We start from the raw sequence: 17,731 nt of genomic DNA, 5'->3' as shown, positions 1-17,731 counted from the left end.
GTCTTCTGCTTCACATTCCTTATCAAGCCACAATATGACCCTCCATTCTCATTGCACGTTGTGCGGCATGCAGTGGTCATGTCGCTCAGTCATATAGTTCACGTGGAAAGGACGAAAGAGTCGCTGGCCTTTTATCAATTAGATTGACTCACCTCCTGCTTCCTCTCTCCTCCATCCTCCTTTTGGAAAAGGGTCAAGGTTAATTGTACAAAACCCTGCCCACTCTCCTCCTACCTGGAGGGGAGCCCTCCCCTCATTGGTCGCCACACACCTCCGTCAAAGCTTGTTAAGAACAATCACGTCCACCTGAAAGAGGCGAAGCTACCCCTTTTTATGCCACACCTGCAGTCATTTGTCCACTTTCAAGTGGGTATAACCAATGAGATGTCATGTGGGTACCTGCGTCTATAAACCAATGAGGAGGAGAGGCAGGACTTGCAGCGGAATCGGCATCAGAAATAGGAATGAGTTATATTTTATCCCTTGGCAACGCAGACGCTCGTTGACACGCTCGAGCAGTGTGGGTGCAATAATTGAATAACATGGATTCCGAAACGTATTTTGCAACGCTTGCGCACTCGACGCGTGAATGGAGTTGGGACGTCCAAACCCGGACGGTGACATCAGAATTGGGACGCCCAAGGATCCCGTTCCTATCAACCAACCAGCCATTGAGAATCCATTTGTTCTGTTTTGACAAGATGGGATACAGTTTCAAATTGGACCTTTTGCAGCAAGTTAGAATTTACGCAGCAGGTTAGCATAATTAACGTAGCAGGTTAGGATTAAGGCTAGGGAAAGGCTTCGCTAAAATGAAAAACAAATCTACTTTTGAAGTTAATTTGACAAAAGCTGTAACCTTCTAGCCATGACAATACTGTATTTTGATTCGTCTGAGGCTGTTAAAATTGAAAGTGAAAGTTCACACCACGAAACGCTGACACATCCAACCGAGACAGTTAACCGTGACAGCGTTTAACAAAGTAAAAGGGGTTGAAACGTGAAGTGCAGTAGACGCTCTCCTTTCACCTGAGGGTTGTGGATTCGTTCGCCCAGCTTGATTGAAGATGCTCCATAATTCTCGACCTCCCCAACCTCAAAGCGCTGGTTTTTCCTTTGAGAACACTCGCAGGTGAGTTCCTTCCTTAGTGGTCCATGGGGTAATTTGAGTAACATTTACTGGAACTCATGTTTTATTATTTATTGGGACAGTTCTTGAGGTGGATGTCAGGGGTTCGAGTCAAGACCATAACATTGGTCGAGACCCAATTCGCGCACAATTAAAGGGCAACTCCACGTTTCAACCTAATTTTCATTATCTCAGCACAATACCAATGTCAACCAGAAGCTTTTGGGAAGAACTATACTAGGACTGGCTGATTGTTATGGTATTAAACATATGGCAACCACGTGTGACTCAGGTCCATTTTTTTTTCCATTACACCAAATACAATGCCCACCCTCCTATAGTCTAAAGGAGGCTGGTGGGAGGAGCTAACATATGTGAAAAGGGCACATTTTCTATGTTTTGTAGAAAAAAATATAAAGTTCTACCAGATGACATCAAGTAAAAACATTTTCAAACACTGAGATTCACGGATGTGGAAACCAAGAAAATACCTTCCCTTGTCGCAGGTTTTGAAATTCACTTTACTTTTAATCCTACCCTGTGATGAAACAATTTTGGAACCTTTATGAAGGTAACCACAGATCATAGAAACACACTGTTTATACAAAAGCATTTCACTACACCCGCAATGACATCTGCTAAATATGTGTGTGACCAATAACCATTTTTTGTAGACCGGTTTGGTGCTGGAGGAGATTGAGGTTGAAAAGTGGCAGAATTGTCCTTTAATTTTATTAGATTTGTCTGCTTTTGTAAAATTGTGAACCTGCAGAAAAATAATTAACACTTTTGTAGTTTAAAACAGGATAATTACTGTAGGCCTACATTGTTACCATGTAAATAGTTTTAGCAGAGGAAGATTTCCTAACAAATTTCTGGTTTTAGTAGGCTTAGGTTTATAGCCCGACTTATTTTTATATTTTTTGGGGGGGGCCCCGACTTTTTTTTTTTTTTTTAAGTAATCCAAAATAACCAGGCTATATACATGGGGTACCGAGTCTGTGAGGCTAACAGGTTAGTTGAGGAAATTGAGCCAATATGTACATGTATGTAGGGGTAAAGTGACTATGCATAGATAAAACCGCAAGAGGCAGCAGTGTTAAAAAAAGGGGGGGGGGGGTGAAAATAGTACTGTTAGCCATTTGATTAACTGTTTGGCATTCTTATGGCTTGGGGGCAGAAGCTGTTAAGGAGCATTTTGGACCTAGACTTGGCACTAAGGTACCGCTTGCCGTGTGGTAGCAGAGAAGTCTGAGTAGGGTGGCCGGAGTCTTTTGACAATTTTTAGGGCCTTCCTCTGACACCGCCTTGTGTGTATATAGGTCCTGGGTGGCACGAAGCTTGGCCCCAGTGATCGGCCGGGCTCTGCTTAGGCCAACACGAAGCCAGCTTCTCTAAATATACCCAACATTGTATAATAAGTTCTCACTCTGCAGGAATGCTGTGTTGGAGGGGAATTTGTCAGAGCTTGGTTACAGTTCTCCTAAGGCAAGGAAGACTGGAACCACCATCGCTGGCATAGTGTTCAAGGTGAGAATCAGTCATTACACATTTTCCGTTTACTGTGATGTAGTGGTCTCAAGATTGAGCTCAGCACAAAGTATGATTATAGTTTGCGTTTCCTCCCTCCACAGGATGGGGTGATACTTGGAGCTGACACAAGAGCCACTGATGACATGGTGGTAGCTGACAAGAATTGCATGAAGATCCACTACATTGCACCCAACATCTAGTAAGTACCACAAAGAATAGACCTTGTACAGTATAAGTGTCGCTTGTGTAACCCATATGTAGTTGAGCATCAGCCCCTGTACAATGACATGCACAGACTGGGGATTTTGTTGAAGTCTATTTGAACCACCATGTTTCACCCACTAATCTCAATTTTTTTATTGTAGCTGTTGTGGCGCAGGTGTGGCTGCAGATGCAGAAGTCACCACTCAGATGATGTCATCCAATGTGGAGCTGCACTCACTCAGCACAGGACGTCCTCCCCTTGTTGTCACGGTTACCCGACAACTGAAACAGATGCTCTTCAGGTGAGAGAGCATGAATGAGTCTGTGACGATGGGAAAATAAGACCTCTACAGTGGCCATTCTCATAACATGGTTTGAATGCTGACAATCTAGTTACTTTCCAGGCCATAATAGACAGCAATACCACAACAGTGCCTTCAATATCAAATCCCTCACTTGATTACAATTTTATCACACATTGATGATGCTATTACATTGTGGCTCTCTACACCTGAATTGTGGCTTCTGCAATGCTTCCATTCCAGGTACCAGGGACATATTGGCTCCTCTCTGATTGTTGGCGGTGTGGATGTGACTGGTGCTCACCTCTACAGTGTCTACCCACACGGCTCCTATGACAAACTACCATTCCTTACTATGGGTATTGATCTCCATTTGTTTATCTAGTCAATGCTTGACTGTCAGAGATTGAGACTTTTTTTGCACAATGTCCTTGAGTTTCAGTCCAGCATAATCAGATGGATGCCTGTATTGTTTGTCTTTGGTAATCATCTGCCATCAACTAATTCAGCTGGGCTGTGGGAAGAGCTTCTAATGGTAAGTTGTATTGAATATTGAAACATTAGAAAAAGGTAACAGTACTGCCGTTGTATTTGCAGGTTCGGGAGCAGGTGCAGCTATTTCTATCTTTGAAGACAGATACAGACCAAACCTGGAGGTGAGATGCAGTTAATTTTTATTGAACAGTTAATTTCATACAATGTCTTGCTCACCTGTCTTACCTGCCTTATCTGTCTCTTGCTCAGCTAGAAGAGGCTAAAAAGCTGGTGCGGGATGCCATTGTTGCTGGGATTTTCTGTGACTTAGGCTCTGGCAGTAATGTGGACCTGTGTGTCATCACTCAGGCAGGGGTTCAGTACCTTAGGGGCTATGACCAACCAGCCCAGAAGGGGAAAAAGTGAGCCATCCAAGTTTCTACTGGGCTACAACCAACACAATTGTGTGATTATTACTTGATTATTCATAATGGGAATTACAATATATTTTTCCTTTCTCTTTGCCCATTTCCAGAGAAGGACAGTACAAGTACAAGCCTGGCACCACTGCAGTTTTAACAAAGACTGTCACACCCCTGCCTCTGGACATTGTTGATGAATCAATTCAGCTTATGGACACTCAGTAAAATCTATGCTGCTACAGGTTTTATCAAACCAAAATTAATTCCAAAACTCATTAGTAAAAATGTCTACTTTGATTCTAAATCCTGACTGGTACTTACTACCAAAATACAATTAATGCATTTAGATGTTTTTATTAAACCTATTACCACAGGGCTGCCCAATCTTCCTGGAGATCTACAGTCCTGTGGGTTCAGTCCAACCCTAATTTAATTAGCCGCTCAACAAGACCTTAACTAGTTGAATCAGATATGCTAAATTAGGGTTGGACTGAACCTACAGGACAGTAGATCTCCAGGAAGAGGTTTGGGCAGCCCTGTTTCTACCAGAACATGCATGCAATAGTACAGCAGCACTATGATAACCCCACACCTGAATCTGTTGATTTTGTCTGTATAATTGTCTTTTACTATTACAAAGCTACTTTTTTATATTATTTGAGTATGACATGCTACTAATGTAACAAATATTTTTATAACCAACCGATGCTTCACATTTATACATCCGGTGAAATATCTGGCTCATTGTTGTATCTGTGACTGTACGTTAATGCCATGTTAATTGTAAGTCGCTCTGGATAAGAGCGTCTGCTAAATGACTTAAATGTAAATATTCTCGAGCTGACTGACTTGTCCAATAAACATGCAGCTCATCTTTCTCTAACACCACCCATTGGAGTAACGGTAAACAAGGCGTTTTCATGCGCTCATCGACACATCTCATTGGCTCTGCGAGGAGACGGATACCAAGGAGCGTCGTTTGAATTTCGGTCACATTGGTTCAGGGAGAGGTTTAGTCTTTGGTGCACTGTTGACAAAAAGCTCTTCGCATAAGACTTGCATCGGCTGGTAAGTGTGGAATTTCGACACGTTCAAAAGTTGTTAGCGCTATGGTTTGCTTAGTTAGCGGTGGCATGCAAGCTAATTTAGTAGATGCAAAGCTCTGAAGAACTAACTTACGTAACGTTAGCTTTCTTACCTCCCTAAAATGAGCGTGCCAGTTACCGGTTTTTAATTCTTGATTTACAATTATATGGGTTCAACCCGATGCTAACTAGAGAACTAGTTAATGTAAGTACCTTGTGGCGAGTTGGCTAACTATCTGCTTGTTACTTTTGAGTGAATGCGGGTTTGCATTGTTTCCAGCTTGGCCCTGGTTGAGTTCAGAGGCATGTTCAGGACGCTGCAACGTTACAGAACGTTCAGATACTTAACGTTAAGTGATAATGCCCAAAGGTTATTTTGATGAATGCACTCATACTTCCACGAGATATAGTCAAGTCGCGGATCGTTCCTTCTATCGGTTTGGTTTTCAGAGACGCGAGCCAGTCGTTGAGTCTTTTTGTTCTGTATCTATGGACGTGACCCGGTCGTTCGTTCAAAATGTTCCGTACCGGCTGGCAACGTTCGTATCCCTTGCATGCTAGCTAGCCTACAACTACGATTAATTTAGTCATGTCAAACATTGCAGCCAGAATAACAGCAAATTAGCTGCGTTTGTTTAAGCTGTTTTCTAGCAGTAGGTCCATAAGAATGAGCTAATTATGCGCGATTTCGCATCTCTTGTCAGGACACTATATACTGAGGAGCTAGCCAACAACACAGCTACGACAATCATTTCAAACTGGAAATACAGCCATCGAGCTGCCTTTTAGTTTGAACTGTTTTCTGTACACATTTCTGTCTATATCCTAAATAGTTATAACAGCTGATACATGATTTCGACTGGCTAAGAAAAGCTGACTGTCCCGTCCCAACATTTTCATTAGTGACAACTGAATATCGAATTTCAATATTGAAACTGTTTTGCTAATTTCGGAGACAATCAAATGCTTGTCTAACAGAAATGGGAGATGATGTCTAGATGGTTTTTATAGTGGAGATCAAGTTTATAAATTGTCTGGCTGGGCTGATGAGAGAGTTGATTGTGCAGTGAGATGGAACAGATTAAATAGGCTTTTAAATGTCAGCTTTAGCTGGTGGTAACTTGTGGAACAGACACTGGTTGGAATGAGGTTTTAACCAATCAGCATCCAGGATTAGTCCCATCCGTTGTATAATGTTTAATGTATAACAGATTGCATATCTTCAGAATGTTCAGATGTAGTGAAGAACGTGGCACCTATCAGAACACCCCCCTGAATGTGACCCCACGATGTCATGCCTGAGCCTAACAGAGTTACCAGACCATGGTAGATGCTAAGTGAGACCCCTGAGACAATCCTACCCTGAACCCGACCTAACCCCTCGTGTCACTGAGGGGTTTGATTAATCTGGCCCGGGGTACACTGGGCCATGGCCTGTCACGTCACCGGCAAAAGCGGGGAGGGAGGAGCACCCTTATGGGGCGGCAGGGTAGCCTAGTTAGAGTGTTGGACTAGTAACCGGAAGGATGCAAGTTCAAACCCCCGAGCTGACAAGGTCGTTCTTCCCCTGAACAGGCAGTTAACCCACTGTTCCTAGGCCATCATTGCAAATAAGAATTTGTTCTTAACTGACTTGCCTGGTTAAATAAAGGTTAAATAAATAAATAAATATAAAAGTAATCTGCGCTGCTCGTTAATGTCAACAAGGTATCATGGTGCATCGTCCAGAAACGTATATCTATTTTCCATAGATGTTTTAATTTAAAAAATAATAATAATAATTGGGAAGACAGATAAAGTGTTTTTCAGCAATGCCTTTTGCATGTGAGGAAAGAATCCTACTACAATAATTCAGTGTTTGTCATGGCGCGCTGAAGTAGCCAAGGCAGAGAGCTCTGAAAATGTTTTTACATGTTTTTTTACTGCATATTTCAAACCTTCTTTGTTTTTGATAACTTGTTTTGGCTTGGCTAGCTAATATAGTGTGATTTTAATGATGCATCAACAGCATCAGAATTTTGGCCAACTGCCCCGGTTCTTAGAGGGAAGTGGACAGCGGTGTGAGAAGATGCAGAGGCTCGCCTCGTAGGGGGCTTTTCCAGACTACTGCTGGGGAGTAGTGGTTATTCTGCCGCTTTTACAGTCGCTGAAGCATCAGCCAGGTGGGTGCTACATTTTAGTAATGGACTTGCCTTCGGAGAAGGAGCTGTGAACATCAAAGACAACAAGGTGCCCGATGAAGAGCTCCGTGGCCTTTTTATCAGATATTTCTACCTACCTCCCTGACTGCTCCATCTGCTCAAGATACTACTTTTCTGAACTGCTTATCATCTAATGCTGTTGAAGACCATCACCCAAGAACTGACACATGTTTTTTAAGCGACTTTGAGATTCTACTGTTTTTTTGTTTGTTTTATTTAACCTTTATTTAACTAGGCAAGTCAGTTAAGAACAAATTCTTATTTACAATGATGGCCTAGGAACAGTGGGTTAACTGCCTTGTTCAGGGGCAAAACGACAGATTTTTGCCTTGTCAGCTCGGGGATTCAATCTAGCAACCTTTCAGTTACTGGCCCAACGCTTTAACCACGAGGCTACCTGCCGCCCCCTTTGTACTGAAAAGCGCTATATAAAATGTATTATTACACATGCATAATTATGTCACTTTGGTTTTGAACCGAATTCGCTGTCGGACAGAGGGGCACCTGGCTCACTCCTGGTAGGCAGACCTGTTCCAAATCAAATGCGATACACTTTCATCCGGTGTAAAACACGCCTACCAGCAAGCCCGGTCGAGCTTAATTGAACCCCTTCACTCATTCATTCCATGGAGGGCTGAGTGTCTGTGGGTTTTCACTCAACCCTTGTACTTGATTAATCAATTAAGTTAATTAATTAGTTAGGAACTACCCTCACCTGGTTGTCTAGGTTTAAATTGGACACAATTTTGAAAGGGAATAACAAAAACGAGTAGATACTCAGGACCTCTGTGGAATGAGTTTGACACCTCTGTCATAAGGGGATTTATTTTTATTTTTTTCAGTATGCATTTTGAGTCCAACCCTTTCTATTCTTCTTTTCCAATATACACCATATGGCTAACAGGATCGTGTGTGATGACATGCAAGATTAATGACGAAGACCATTTAAACCTATATGGTCAATACTGGAGCCAGTCACAACACATTTACTTTTCTCTATCTCCTCTTCACTATCAGGCAACAGTCTGGCTTCATTGACGCTGTTTTGTGAACTAGTATTGGAGGATGCCTCGTCACGATCCTGACAGTTCTTCTGCAAGCCGGCGCAAGGGTGCAGTACCCAAGCGTCGGCCTCCAGCCTCCATCGCGACTGCTTCAACATCAAAGGCACCACGGCTGAGCAGACCATCGGGTGAGGAGAATAGGGGGAATGTGGGTTGGACTCATGGCTTCTCAATGCTTAAACTGAAGCAAACTGTTTTTGTTTAGCTATGTACAGTGCATTCGGAAAGTATTCAGACCTTGACTTTTTCCACATTTTGTTACAGCCTTATTCTAAAATTGATTTTATTTTATTTTACCCATGATCAATCAACACACAATACCCCATAATGACAAAGCAAAAACAGCTTTTAGAAATGTTATCAAATGTATTAAATAAAAATAACTGAAATAATACATAATACAAGTATTCCCCTTTACTCAGTACTTTGTTGAATCACCTTTGGCAGCGATTACAGCCTTGGGTCTTCTTGGGTATGATGCTACAAGCTTGGCACACCAGTATTTGGGGAGTTTCTCCCATTCGTCTCTGCAGATCCTCTCAAGCTTTGTCAGGTTGGATGGGGAGCGTCGCTACGCAGCTATGTTCAGGTCTCTCCAGAGATGTTCAAGTCCGGGCTCTGGCTGACCCACTCAAGGACATTCAGAGCCTTGTCCCGAAGCCACTCCTGCGTTGTCCCGTTGGAAGTTGAACCTTCGCCCTCAGTCGGAGGTCCTGAGCGCTCTGGAGCAGGTTTTCATCAAGGATCTTTCTGTACTGTGCTCAGTTCATCGTTTCCTCGATCCAGACTCCCAGTCCCTGCCGCTGAAAAACATCCTCACAGCATAATGCTGCCACCACCATGCTTCACCCTAGAGATGGTGCCGGGTTTCTTCCAGACGCGACACTTGGCATTCAGGTCAAAGAGTTCAATCTTGGTTTCATCAGACCAGAGAATCTTGTTTCTCATGGTCTGAGAGTCCTTTAGGTGCCTTTAGGCAAACTCCAAGTGTGCTGTCATGTGCCTTTTACTGAGTGGCGGCTTCCATCTGGCCACTCTACCATAAAGGCGTGATTGGTGGAGTGCTGCAAACACTGTTGTCCTTCTGGAAGGTTCTCCCATCTCCACAGAGGAACTCTGGAGCTCGTGTCATAGTGACCATCGGTTTCTTGGTCACCTCCCTGACCAAGGCCCTTCTCCCCCGATTGCTCAGTTTGGCCGGACAGCCAGCGTTAGGAAGAGTCTTGGTGGTTCCAAACGTCTTCCATTTAAGAATGTTGAACCTTCAATTGCTGCAGAAATTTTTTGGTGCCCTTCCTCAGATCCGTGCCTCGACACAATCCTGTCTCGGAGCTCTACACACAATTCCTTCGAGCTCATGGCTTGGTTTTTGCTCTGACATGCACCGTCAACCGTGGTGCCTTTTATATAGACAGGTGTGTACCTTTCCAAATCATGTCCAATCAATTGAATATATCACAATTTACCACAGGTGGATTCCAATCAAGTTGTAGAAACATCTCAAGGATGATCAAAGGAAACAGGATGCACCTGAGCTCAATTTCGAGTCTCATAGCAAAGGGTCTGAATACTTATGTAAATAAGGTATTTCTGCTTTTTATTTTTAATAGATATGCATGTATTTAAAAAAACAAGTTTTGCTTTGACATTATGGTTATTGTGTGTAGATTGAGGATTTAAAAAAAGGCTGTAACCTAACAGAATCTGGGAACAGGGAAGGGGTCTGAATACTTTATGAATGCACTGTATGTGACCACTAGTTGAAAGTGTTGCAATGAAGAAATATTATAAGGTTCTGTTCTCATTGTTTAAAGATGATCTGGGTCCCTCTAGCCTCTGCCGTTCCAGCTCCCCCCAAGCGAAAAAAGACAAGGTTTCGCCCTGGCACCCGAGCTCTGATGGAAATTCGCAAGTACCAGAAGAGCACTGACTTGCTTTTGCGCAAGGGACCATTTGCACGCCTGGTACGATACCCCTGGTTCTGTCCTTTCTTGTCTGGTAGAGGTTGGTTAGCACATGGCTCCTGCAAACTGATTTTACAACCACCATTTTGTCTATAGTCACCTTACATTCTTAGATGCATGCTGCCACTGTCTGACAATACATTACTTGTTGATAATACATAGTTAGCCCTGTGGATTTTACCCTTTTTTTTGGTTGCAAAATCAACAATTCCCTCATATTTGACCAATCACCATACTATTACCGCATACAACAGTCAAATCATCGCAATATTATCTCACACAACTGACCAATCACTGCACTACAATAAGGGGGTTTGCAATTTCGACCAATTAAGCTACATGTCACCAAACATTCCCTTGTCAGTGCATTTTCTTGACAAGTTGGACAAAATCATTGCATGACAGAATTGCCACAGCAGCAAATTGCAAGGTTGTTTACTCAGGTTGTCTACGCAGGTTCGGGAGGTGTGCCATACTTATACCAGGGACTTCATGAGATGGCAGGTGAAGGCTCTCCTGGCCTTGCAGGAGGTATGTTGCTTCCCACTCCTGTGCTTATTTGAATAACTGTTATATCAATACTCAACCAGGGGTCTCCATCATTTTCTAGCATGTGAGCTACTTTATTCAAATGAAACAAGCTACACATTTTTCTCTAGCTTTCGAACAAGCACATTCTTCTCTCCCCTGCCACTCTTCCCCAGCTCCTGAGTGTAGAGAAAATAGTGCGCGGTGTTTCCTGTCAATATACCGCAAAGAAACAGTTAAATAAAACTCAAGTGCGGGCACTATAAAATCAGATGAATTTTCTGTTTTAATTTGACTGTTTTAAGATTTATTTTTAAAATTATGTTCTGAGTCAATGTTTACATCACATCAGGAGACAATGTTTTGTTGTTGGTATCTGGATTTGTGTGTAATTCTCCTTTTAATTGCACATCTGGCCCTTTTAAATGCAAATCTAGTGTGCCGGTCTAGTGATGTTTCTGTACTGCTGCTGCTGCCTATTTCATGGCAAAGTTTGTAAATAACAAATAAATTATATAATTTCTCATCATATACTTCTGTCAGGTAAGCCTACTTTGCAGTTAACATTCAATTGAGAAGGTTTTGGGGAAAGTATTTCTGTCTACCTGCAAGACGGTTATCACATCAACTGGCAGTGGCTACACATGGACTGATAGACAAGGGGCAATATTGCTGGAAATGAATTGGCATATATTGTGTTAAGTTTGGCTTTTTAAGCAAATAGTGGCTAACCAGGGGTGGGATAATGTCAATGTTGCATTGGTTAAATAATATCTGGGAGTTTGCGGTGTCTGATACTTGTGAGATTTGTTTTTGACAGTTTGTGGTGGAACACGTGAAAATTGCAGCTACTGGTAGCTCGCGATCAACATGTTGGAGACCCCTGCTCTAAACCCTTCTTACAGTTTAAAATGATTATAACAACATCATAGTACACATCGACAATAATAAAAAATCCCCTCTGCTTTTTTTGTATCCCTATTAATGGTGTTGTCAATATATTTGCTGGTCATTGTTTGACACCATTATTTATCTTCCAGGCTGCAGAGGCTTTCCTTGTTTTACTGTTTTCCGACGCCTACCTGTGTACAATCCACGCCAAGCGTGTAACGCTGTTCCCCCGTGACATTCAGCTTGCCCGGCGAATTCGAGGAGTGGATGACCTCTGAGAATGCTCAGATGAGCAGTTTGGCTTGGGATGGGGTCTGTTGTAGCCTCTCTTCTTCTTGTCACTCAAGCTCAGCCAAGGTGACCATGGGGTGTTGAGGACCTAACAATGCTATGTTTTGATGCAAAGCATTATTGGACCTAATTTACCCCAAACACATATGCATTATGTTCATGCCAGTTATAACCTCAGCATATTCTATAACAACATGCTAACTCAGGCAAAGTCTATTGACCAATGTTTTGCAGTTAGAAACACTTATTTTTTTGTACATTGTGAAGGGAAAACACTGTTGGGTATACTGCTTTAGTTCATCTGTGTTTTGGACCTCATGGTACCTAAGCCAAGTTAGTATACTGGTAAAATCTGTAAAATATTAGATTTTCTGTAAATAATTTAGATAAATTGTTTTGATTTAAATAAATGTTTTTATTTGGTACAAAAACAATTCGAAATGGCTCACATTTGTATGTTTCATATGTGCAGGGATAAAATCATAGAATTACATGTAGTGGATTATATGATGTCTATGGACAACCTGCTAATGACATTTCTGTAATGAAGGGTGGTGACCCATACACCCATTGTAGCACTACAGATCCATTCCTTATAACCTGGACATTAGTTTCTTTCATGTTAACCTGTTATTTGTCATGCCCAATTTTAACATGTCTCTGTGGTGTTTGTGTGCATGTGGTTTCATCCACCGCCTTTTGTCTCATTGTATTTTCATCTGATGGTGTGGTGTTGCCAAGATGCCCCTTTTGGCTCTCCCTTTTTTAATTGGTCTCTTGGGACAGCTTTCTGCTGCCTCCTGGCCCCTGATCTACCTGCTTTCCCAGCAGGCAGCCAATCAGATTTTCTGTTTACATGTGTGCTAGGGCATCACTTGTGACCGCGAAACACACCGGGCAACATTTAGAGTTAGATGTTTAAACGGCACAGCAGTTGAACAACTACAGACAAGTGGGAACACTTTCTGAGTAGGATCCCTTTTAATGGCGAGGATTCTTTGAGTCAAAGAGAAGGTGTTCATGTATTCACATGGACGGAGAATAGTACTGTTTATTCAAGTGCCATAATGTACATTGATGCATTTTAAAGGGGATATTATTCATGGATCCAAAATAGGTGCATTCTTTCGGGCCATCGACACGTCAGGTAAGACAATTTTATGCTCTTGAGTCTAGTCAAGCCAATTCATTGAATAGCAATGTTAAGAGCAATATATTCTTATTCCATGTTGTTTACTTGCATGTATTGTAAATGTGTGTTAAAGGTGCATTTTAGGATTGGAGATGGAAGTATCCACTGCACGGATAGTGTTAGAAATCAACTTAATGAAGTTGTGTAGTGTATAAACAAGAACTCTTTAAATGGCTTATTGTTATTTGATGTGATCCACATCCCTCTTTTTCCCCTCTGTCATTAGAGCAGCACCCTGGAGGGCTTATTGTATGGCGGCTTCCATGGTGACAAGGGGGAGGGGTCTGTGAACCAAGGGAGCAGCCAGTCAGGAGAATGCCACAGCCAGTGTAAGCCCCAGTTAGCCGGAACCAATTATGTTTGTCTGTAGCCTGGTCCCAGACGTTTCTGACAGCCAATAGTCAAAGGAGTTGGCTAAAACCCATACACTCCTGTAGAAGGGGACTATATAATAGCATATGCCCCAGGTTTGTGAGCGATCAAATGTGTTTTATTAACATTCCTAAACAGACATTGTATCTGAATTTTTTTCTAAATAAACAAATTCGGGAATTGGATTGTTTCCATTTTGATAGTCCTTTCAGACCAGCACCATCGACCAACTGGAGCTCTCTATGCTCACTGCCCCCCTCAGTAACCTGCCCCCAAAGCACCACCAACCAATCAGCGGGCTTTAAAGACTCCATCTTCCTGGACTACAATTCCCAGGGTGCACCAAGGCTCTCCCCTTTGACATATGAGTTTGGAGAGTCTGGATTAGGTACAGAAGGGAATTATGTCAGGGTACATCAACCATATTAATGTTAGGCGTGTTGATGGTAAAACTATGTGACCTGTAAACTGATGGACTTTTTAGTTACACTGAACAAAAAATATAAACGCAACATGTGTCTGTTATAAAGCCCTTTTGTGGGGGAAAAACTCATTCTGATTGGCTGGGCCTGGCCAGTGTGGAAATCCATAGATTAGGGCCCAGTTTATTTAAATTGACTGATTTCCTGAACTGTAACTGTAAAATTGCTTAAATTGTTGCATATTGAGTTTATTTTTGTCCAATATATAATAATGCTATGTAAATGTAAGCATTTTATGATTATTCCTCGTGACCCCTTGTTTTGTTCCACAGTTTGCCATGGTTGTTATGATATCAGTATGTGCACGTAGTTTAGAATTTCAAGTTTTAATGTCATGTGCATAAGTACAGTGAAATGCCTTTCTTGCAAGCTCTAAACCCAACAATGCAGTAATCAATAACAAGATGTATAGGTGTTTGTGATTATATTGTACACAGTAAGTGCCAGGAAATGTGTGTGTGCAAGATTAAATAACCCAAACCCACCCCAAATATGACAGTCTTTGTACTTTAATAAATGGTCTATATTAAGTAATGGATGTATACAGTCGAAGTCGGAAGTTTACATACACTTAGATTGGAGTCATTAAAACTTGTTTTTCAACCACTCCACAAATTTCTTGATAACAAAGTATAGGTTTGGCAAGTCGGTTAAGACATCTACTTTGTGCATGACAAGTAATTTTTCCCAAAATTGTTTACAGACAGATTATTTCACTGATAATTCACTGGATCACAATTCCAGTGGGTCAGAAGTTTACATGCACTAAGTTGACTGTGCCTTTAAACAGCTTGGAAAATTGCTGAAAATTATGTAATGGCTTTAGAAGCTTCTGAAAGGCTAATTGACATCATTTGTGTCAATTGGAGGTGTACCTGTGGATGTATTTCAAGGCATACCTTCAAACTCAGCGCCTCTGCTTGACATCATGGGAAATCAGCCAAGACCTCGGAAAAAAAATTGTAGCCCCCCACAAGTCTGGTTCAACTGTGGTACCAATTTCCAAACGCCTGAAGGTACCACGGTCATCTGTACAAACAATAGTACGCAAGTATAAACACCATGGTACCATGTAGCCGTCATACAGCTCAGGAAGGAGAAGCGTTCTGTCTACTAGAGATGAACGTACGTACTGATTCGAAAAGTGCAAATCAATCCCAGAACAACAGCAAATGACCTTGTGAAGATTCTGGAGGAAACGGGTACAAAAGTATATATCCACAGTAAAACGAGTCTTATATCGACATAACCTGAAAGCGCTCGGCAAGGAAGAAGCCACTGCTCCAAAACCTCCATAAAAAGGCCAGACCATGGTTTGCAACTGCACATGGGGACAAAGATCGTACTTTTTGGAGAAATGTCCTCTGGTCTGATGAAACAAAAATAATACTGTTTGGCCATAATGACTCGTTATATTTGGAGGAAAAGGGGGAAGCTTGCAAGCCGAAGAATACCATCCCAACCGTGAAGCACGAGGGTGGCAGCATCATGATGTGGAGGTTCTTTGCTGCAGGAGGGACTGGTGCACTTCACAAAATAGATGGCATCACGAGGAAGGGAAATTATGTTGATACATTGAAGAAACATCTCAAGACTTCAAAGTTAAAGCTTCGTCACAAATGGGTCTTCCATGGCTTTTTCCTCCACCATCACTTCAAGCTCTTGTTTACTGGAGTTTTTATTGAGATTTCCTTGTTTATCCATTTTTGTGGGTTGATGTAGAGTAGCTAACGTTAGTCTGATGGCTATAATGTGTGAAAAAAAGTTTTTTGTTTGTGTGTAAAGGGTTTGCGAGCCAACTACAACCTTTTTATTCTCGAGACATAAAGCAAAAAAATCTATGTAATAAAATTGAAATATCAACACCAAATTTTATCATGCCTGTCACATAGGCTCATTTATTGGTTTCAAGCATGTCACTAAATGTCAATGCCACATAAGAAGATATTTACGAAGTTCCTAAGAAAACAACGAATTCCTAAATACATTTTGGTTAATTGCATTTATGAACTATCTTATGAACTTATTTTTTTTTCTTAAGCAGCTTCTTAAGTTTTTTCGTAAGTAATGTTTAGTGAATCCGGCCCCAGGTTTAGTTCAGATCATACTGCAATCCTCTTAGACATGCTCTGGGAACTTTGGCAATTTTTTTTTTTAAACCTCCTCCTTTGGGCTGGATGTTTCAATGTGTAGTTCATGCGTGATCTATGAGCAGAATTTGTATTTATTTTTTATTTTACCAGGTAAGTTGACTGAGAAGACGTTCTCATTTACAGCAACGACCTGGGGAACAGTTAAAGGGGATGAATGAATGAGCCAATTGTAAGGTGGGGATGATTAGGTGACTGTGGATGGTGTGAGGTCCAGATTGGGAATTTAGCCAGGACACTGAGGTTAGCACCCCTACTCTTACAATAAGTGCCATGCGATCACCCGTTTAACCCCCCATCCTAAAGAAAGCACCCTACACAGGGAAATGTCCCCAATCACTGCCCTGGGGCATTTTCTTTTGAGTAGAGGGTGCCTCCTTCTGGCCCTCCAACACCACTTCCAGCAGCATCTGGTCTCCCATCCAGGGACCAACCCTGCTTAGCCGCAAAAGCAAGCCAGCAGTGGGATGGAGGGTGGTATGCTGTTTCACCTCAATTGGCCACAAAATCCCTTGTTTGAAAGCGACTGTTTTCCTGGAAGCTGCGGAGCAACATTTTCCCCCACATGGGCCAGCCCCTAGCAATTTGAGTTTCAGCCAATGAGCTTCATCCCCTTGCCATTTGAGTAACAGCAAGTGAGATGCACACACAGCAGAACGAGAGAGGGAGAGCATATCTGCACACACAGGACATGGGAAGCAATTTTCAGGGCCCACTTTTGGCTTGTAATTACTACTTTCAGAACTACTGGCTAAAAATATACAAATGTACCGGAGAATTTTTTTTAAAGGAGAATTTACTAAGCACACAGGACTGTCCTCTATGAGGATAACCGCTATGTTAAGTAATTAATAACATTTATAGTGTAGGTGTGACCTCAATAAACCACTTACGCTTGCATAATACCAATTACCCACTGCCCAAAATAGGATATTTTGTAGACACCCAACAACACCAGACAATGACATAAACTTGGGTACCAATATACAGATAAGAAAACAAACAAAAACATCCAACTACCCATATGAAAATGAGGATTTTTACATGGCAAACAGGAAGCAAAAGATAAGTTATATTTCGTGTTGGAATGTTAGACATAGTCTGTTTTGTATGATCATTATAGAAGTCTGGTTGAATGACGTTTTTACTTGAATAGTTCAAATGGAAAAAGTGACTGATCCAGAGTATTTATGAACTATGTCTGTAATGATTGGGATTATGTCAGGAACCGGACAATGGAATTCTTTCAGGTGTGTCTGTGTCCTCCCCGTGAGATGACCTTAATGACTGAGACCTTAACGCGGTTTCTCCAATCCTAATGATTCACTTCACAATAATTGGGCACTTTAGAGTCCATCAGTTAAGTAAGACTTGTTTCCAAGTCAGAAGAATGTAGATGTCAGAGTTGCATTATACTTGTGCGTCAAGGGCCCGATTAACCAATCAG

The 17,731-nt window shown here is 41.8% G+C and overlaps 2 protein-coding genes across 5 annotated transcripts; both read left to right on the top strand.

Moving 5' to 3' along the window:
* The first annotated feature begins 445 nt into the window (after positions 1–445).
* On the top strand, positions 446–4,947 carry LOC135552196 (proteasome subunit beta type-7-like). Its single transcript, XM_064983669.1, has 8 exons — positions 446–1,132; positions 2,566–2,659; positions 2,764–2,861; positions 3,028–3,168; positions 3,412–3,527; positions 3,766–3,824; positions 3,913–4,064; positions 4,178–4,947. Exons 1-8 carry the CDS (start codon positions 1,068–1,070, stop codon positions 4,287–4,289), a joined length of 837 nt encoding a protein of 278 aa, XP_064839741.1. The 5' UTR covers positions 446–1,067; the 3' UTR covers positions 4,290–4,947.
* Positions 4,948–5,032: 85 nt separating this feature from the next.
* Positions 5,033–14,639, top strand: LOC135552197 (histone H3-like centromeric protein A). Of its 4 annotated transcripts, none has more exons than XR_010457410.1 (6): positions 5,033–5,132; positions 8,368–8,542; positions 10,248–10,378; positions 10,835–10,909; positions 11,947–13,609; positions 13,856–14,639. XR_010457410.1 is itself a non-coding variant. In XM_064983670.1 (5 exons), exons 2-5 carry the CDS (start codon positions 8,416–8,418, stop codon positions 12,073–12,075), a joined length of 462 nt encoding a protein of 153 aa, XP_064839742.1. In that variant the 5' UTR covers positions 5,033–5,132; positions 8,368–8,415; the 3' UTR covers positions 12,076–14,639. The 4 variants fall into 4 exon arrangements, 2 of the variants coding, with proteins under 2 accessions (XP_064839742.1, XP_064839744.1); XR_010457409.1 differs by having other exon boundaries at positions 11,947–13,235; positions 13,507–14,638; XM_064983670.1 differs by having other exon boundaries at positions 11,947–14,639.
* The last annotated feature ends 3,092 nt before the right edge of the window (positions 14,640–17,731 follow it).

The sequence above is a fragment of the Oncorhynchus masou genome, chromosome 13 (assembly GCF_036934945.1).
Source record: "Oncorhynchus masou masou isolate Uvic2021 chromosome 13, UVic_Omas_1.1, whole genome shotgun sequence".
Lineage (NCBI taxonomy): Eukaryota > Metazoa > Chordata > Actinopteri > Salmoniformes > Salmonidae > Oncorhynchus > Oncorhynchus masou.
The sequence above is the reverse complement of the archived record's forward strand: the minus strand, read 5'-3'. Positions and strand labels throughout refer to the sequence as shown.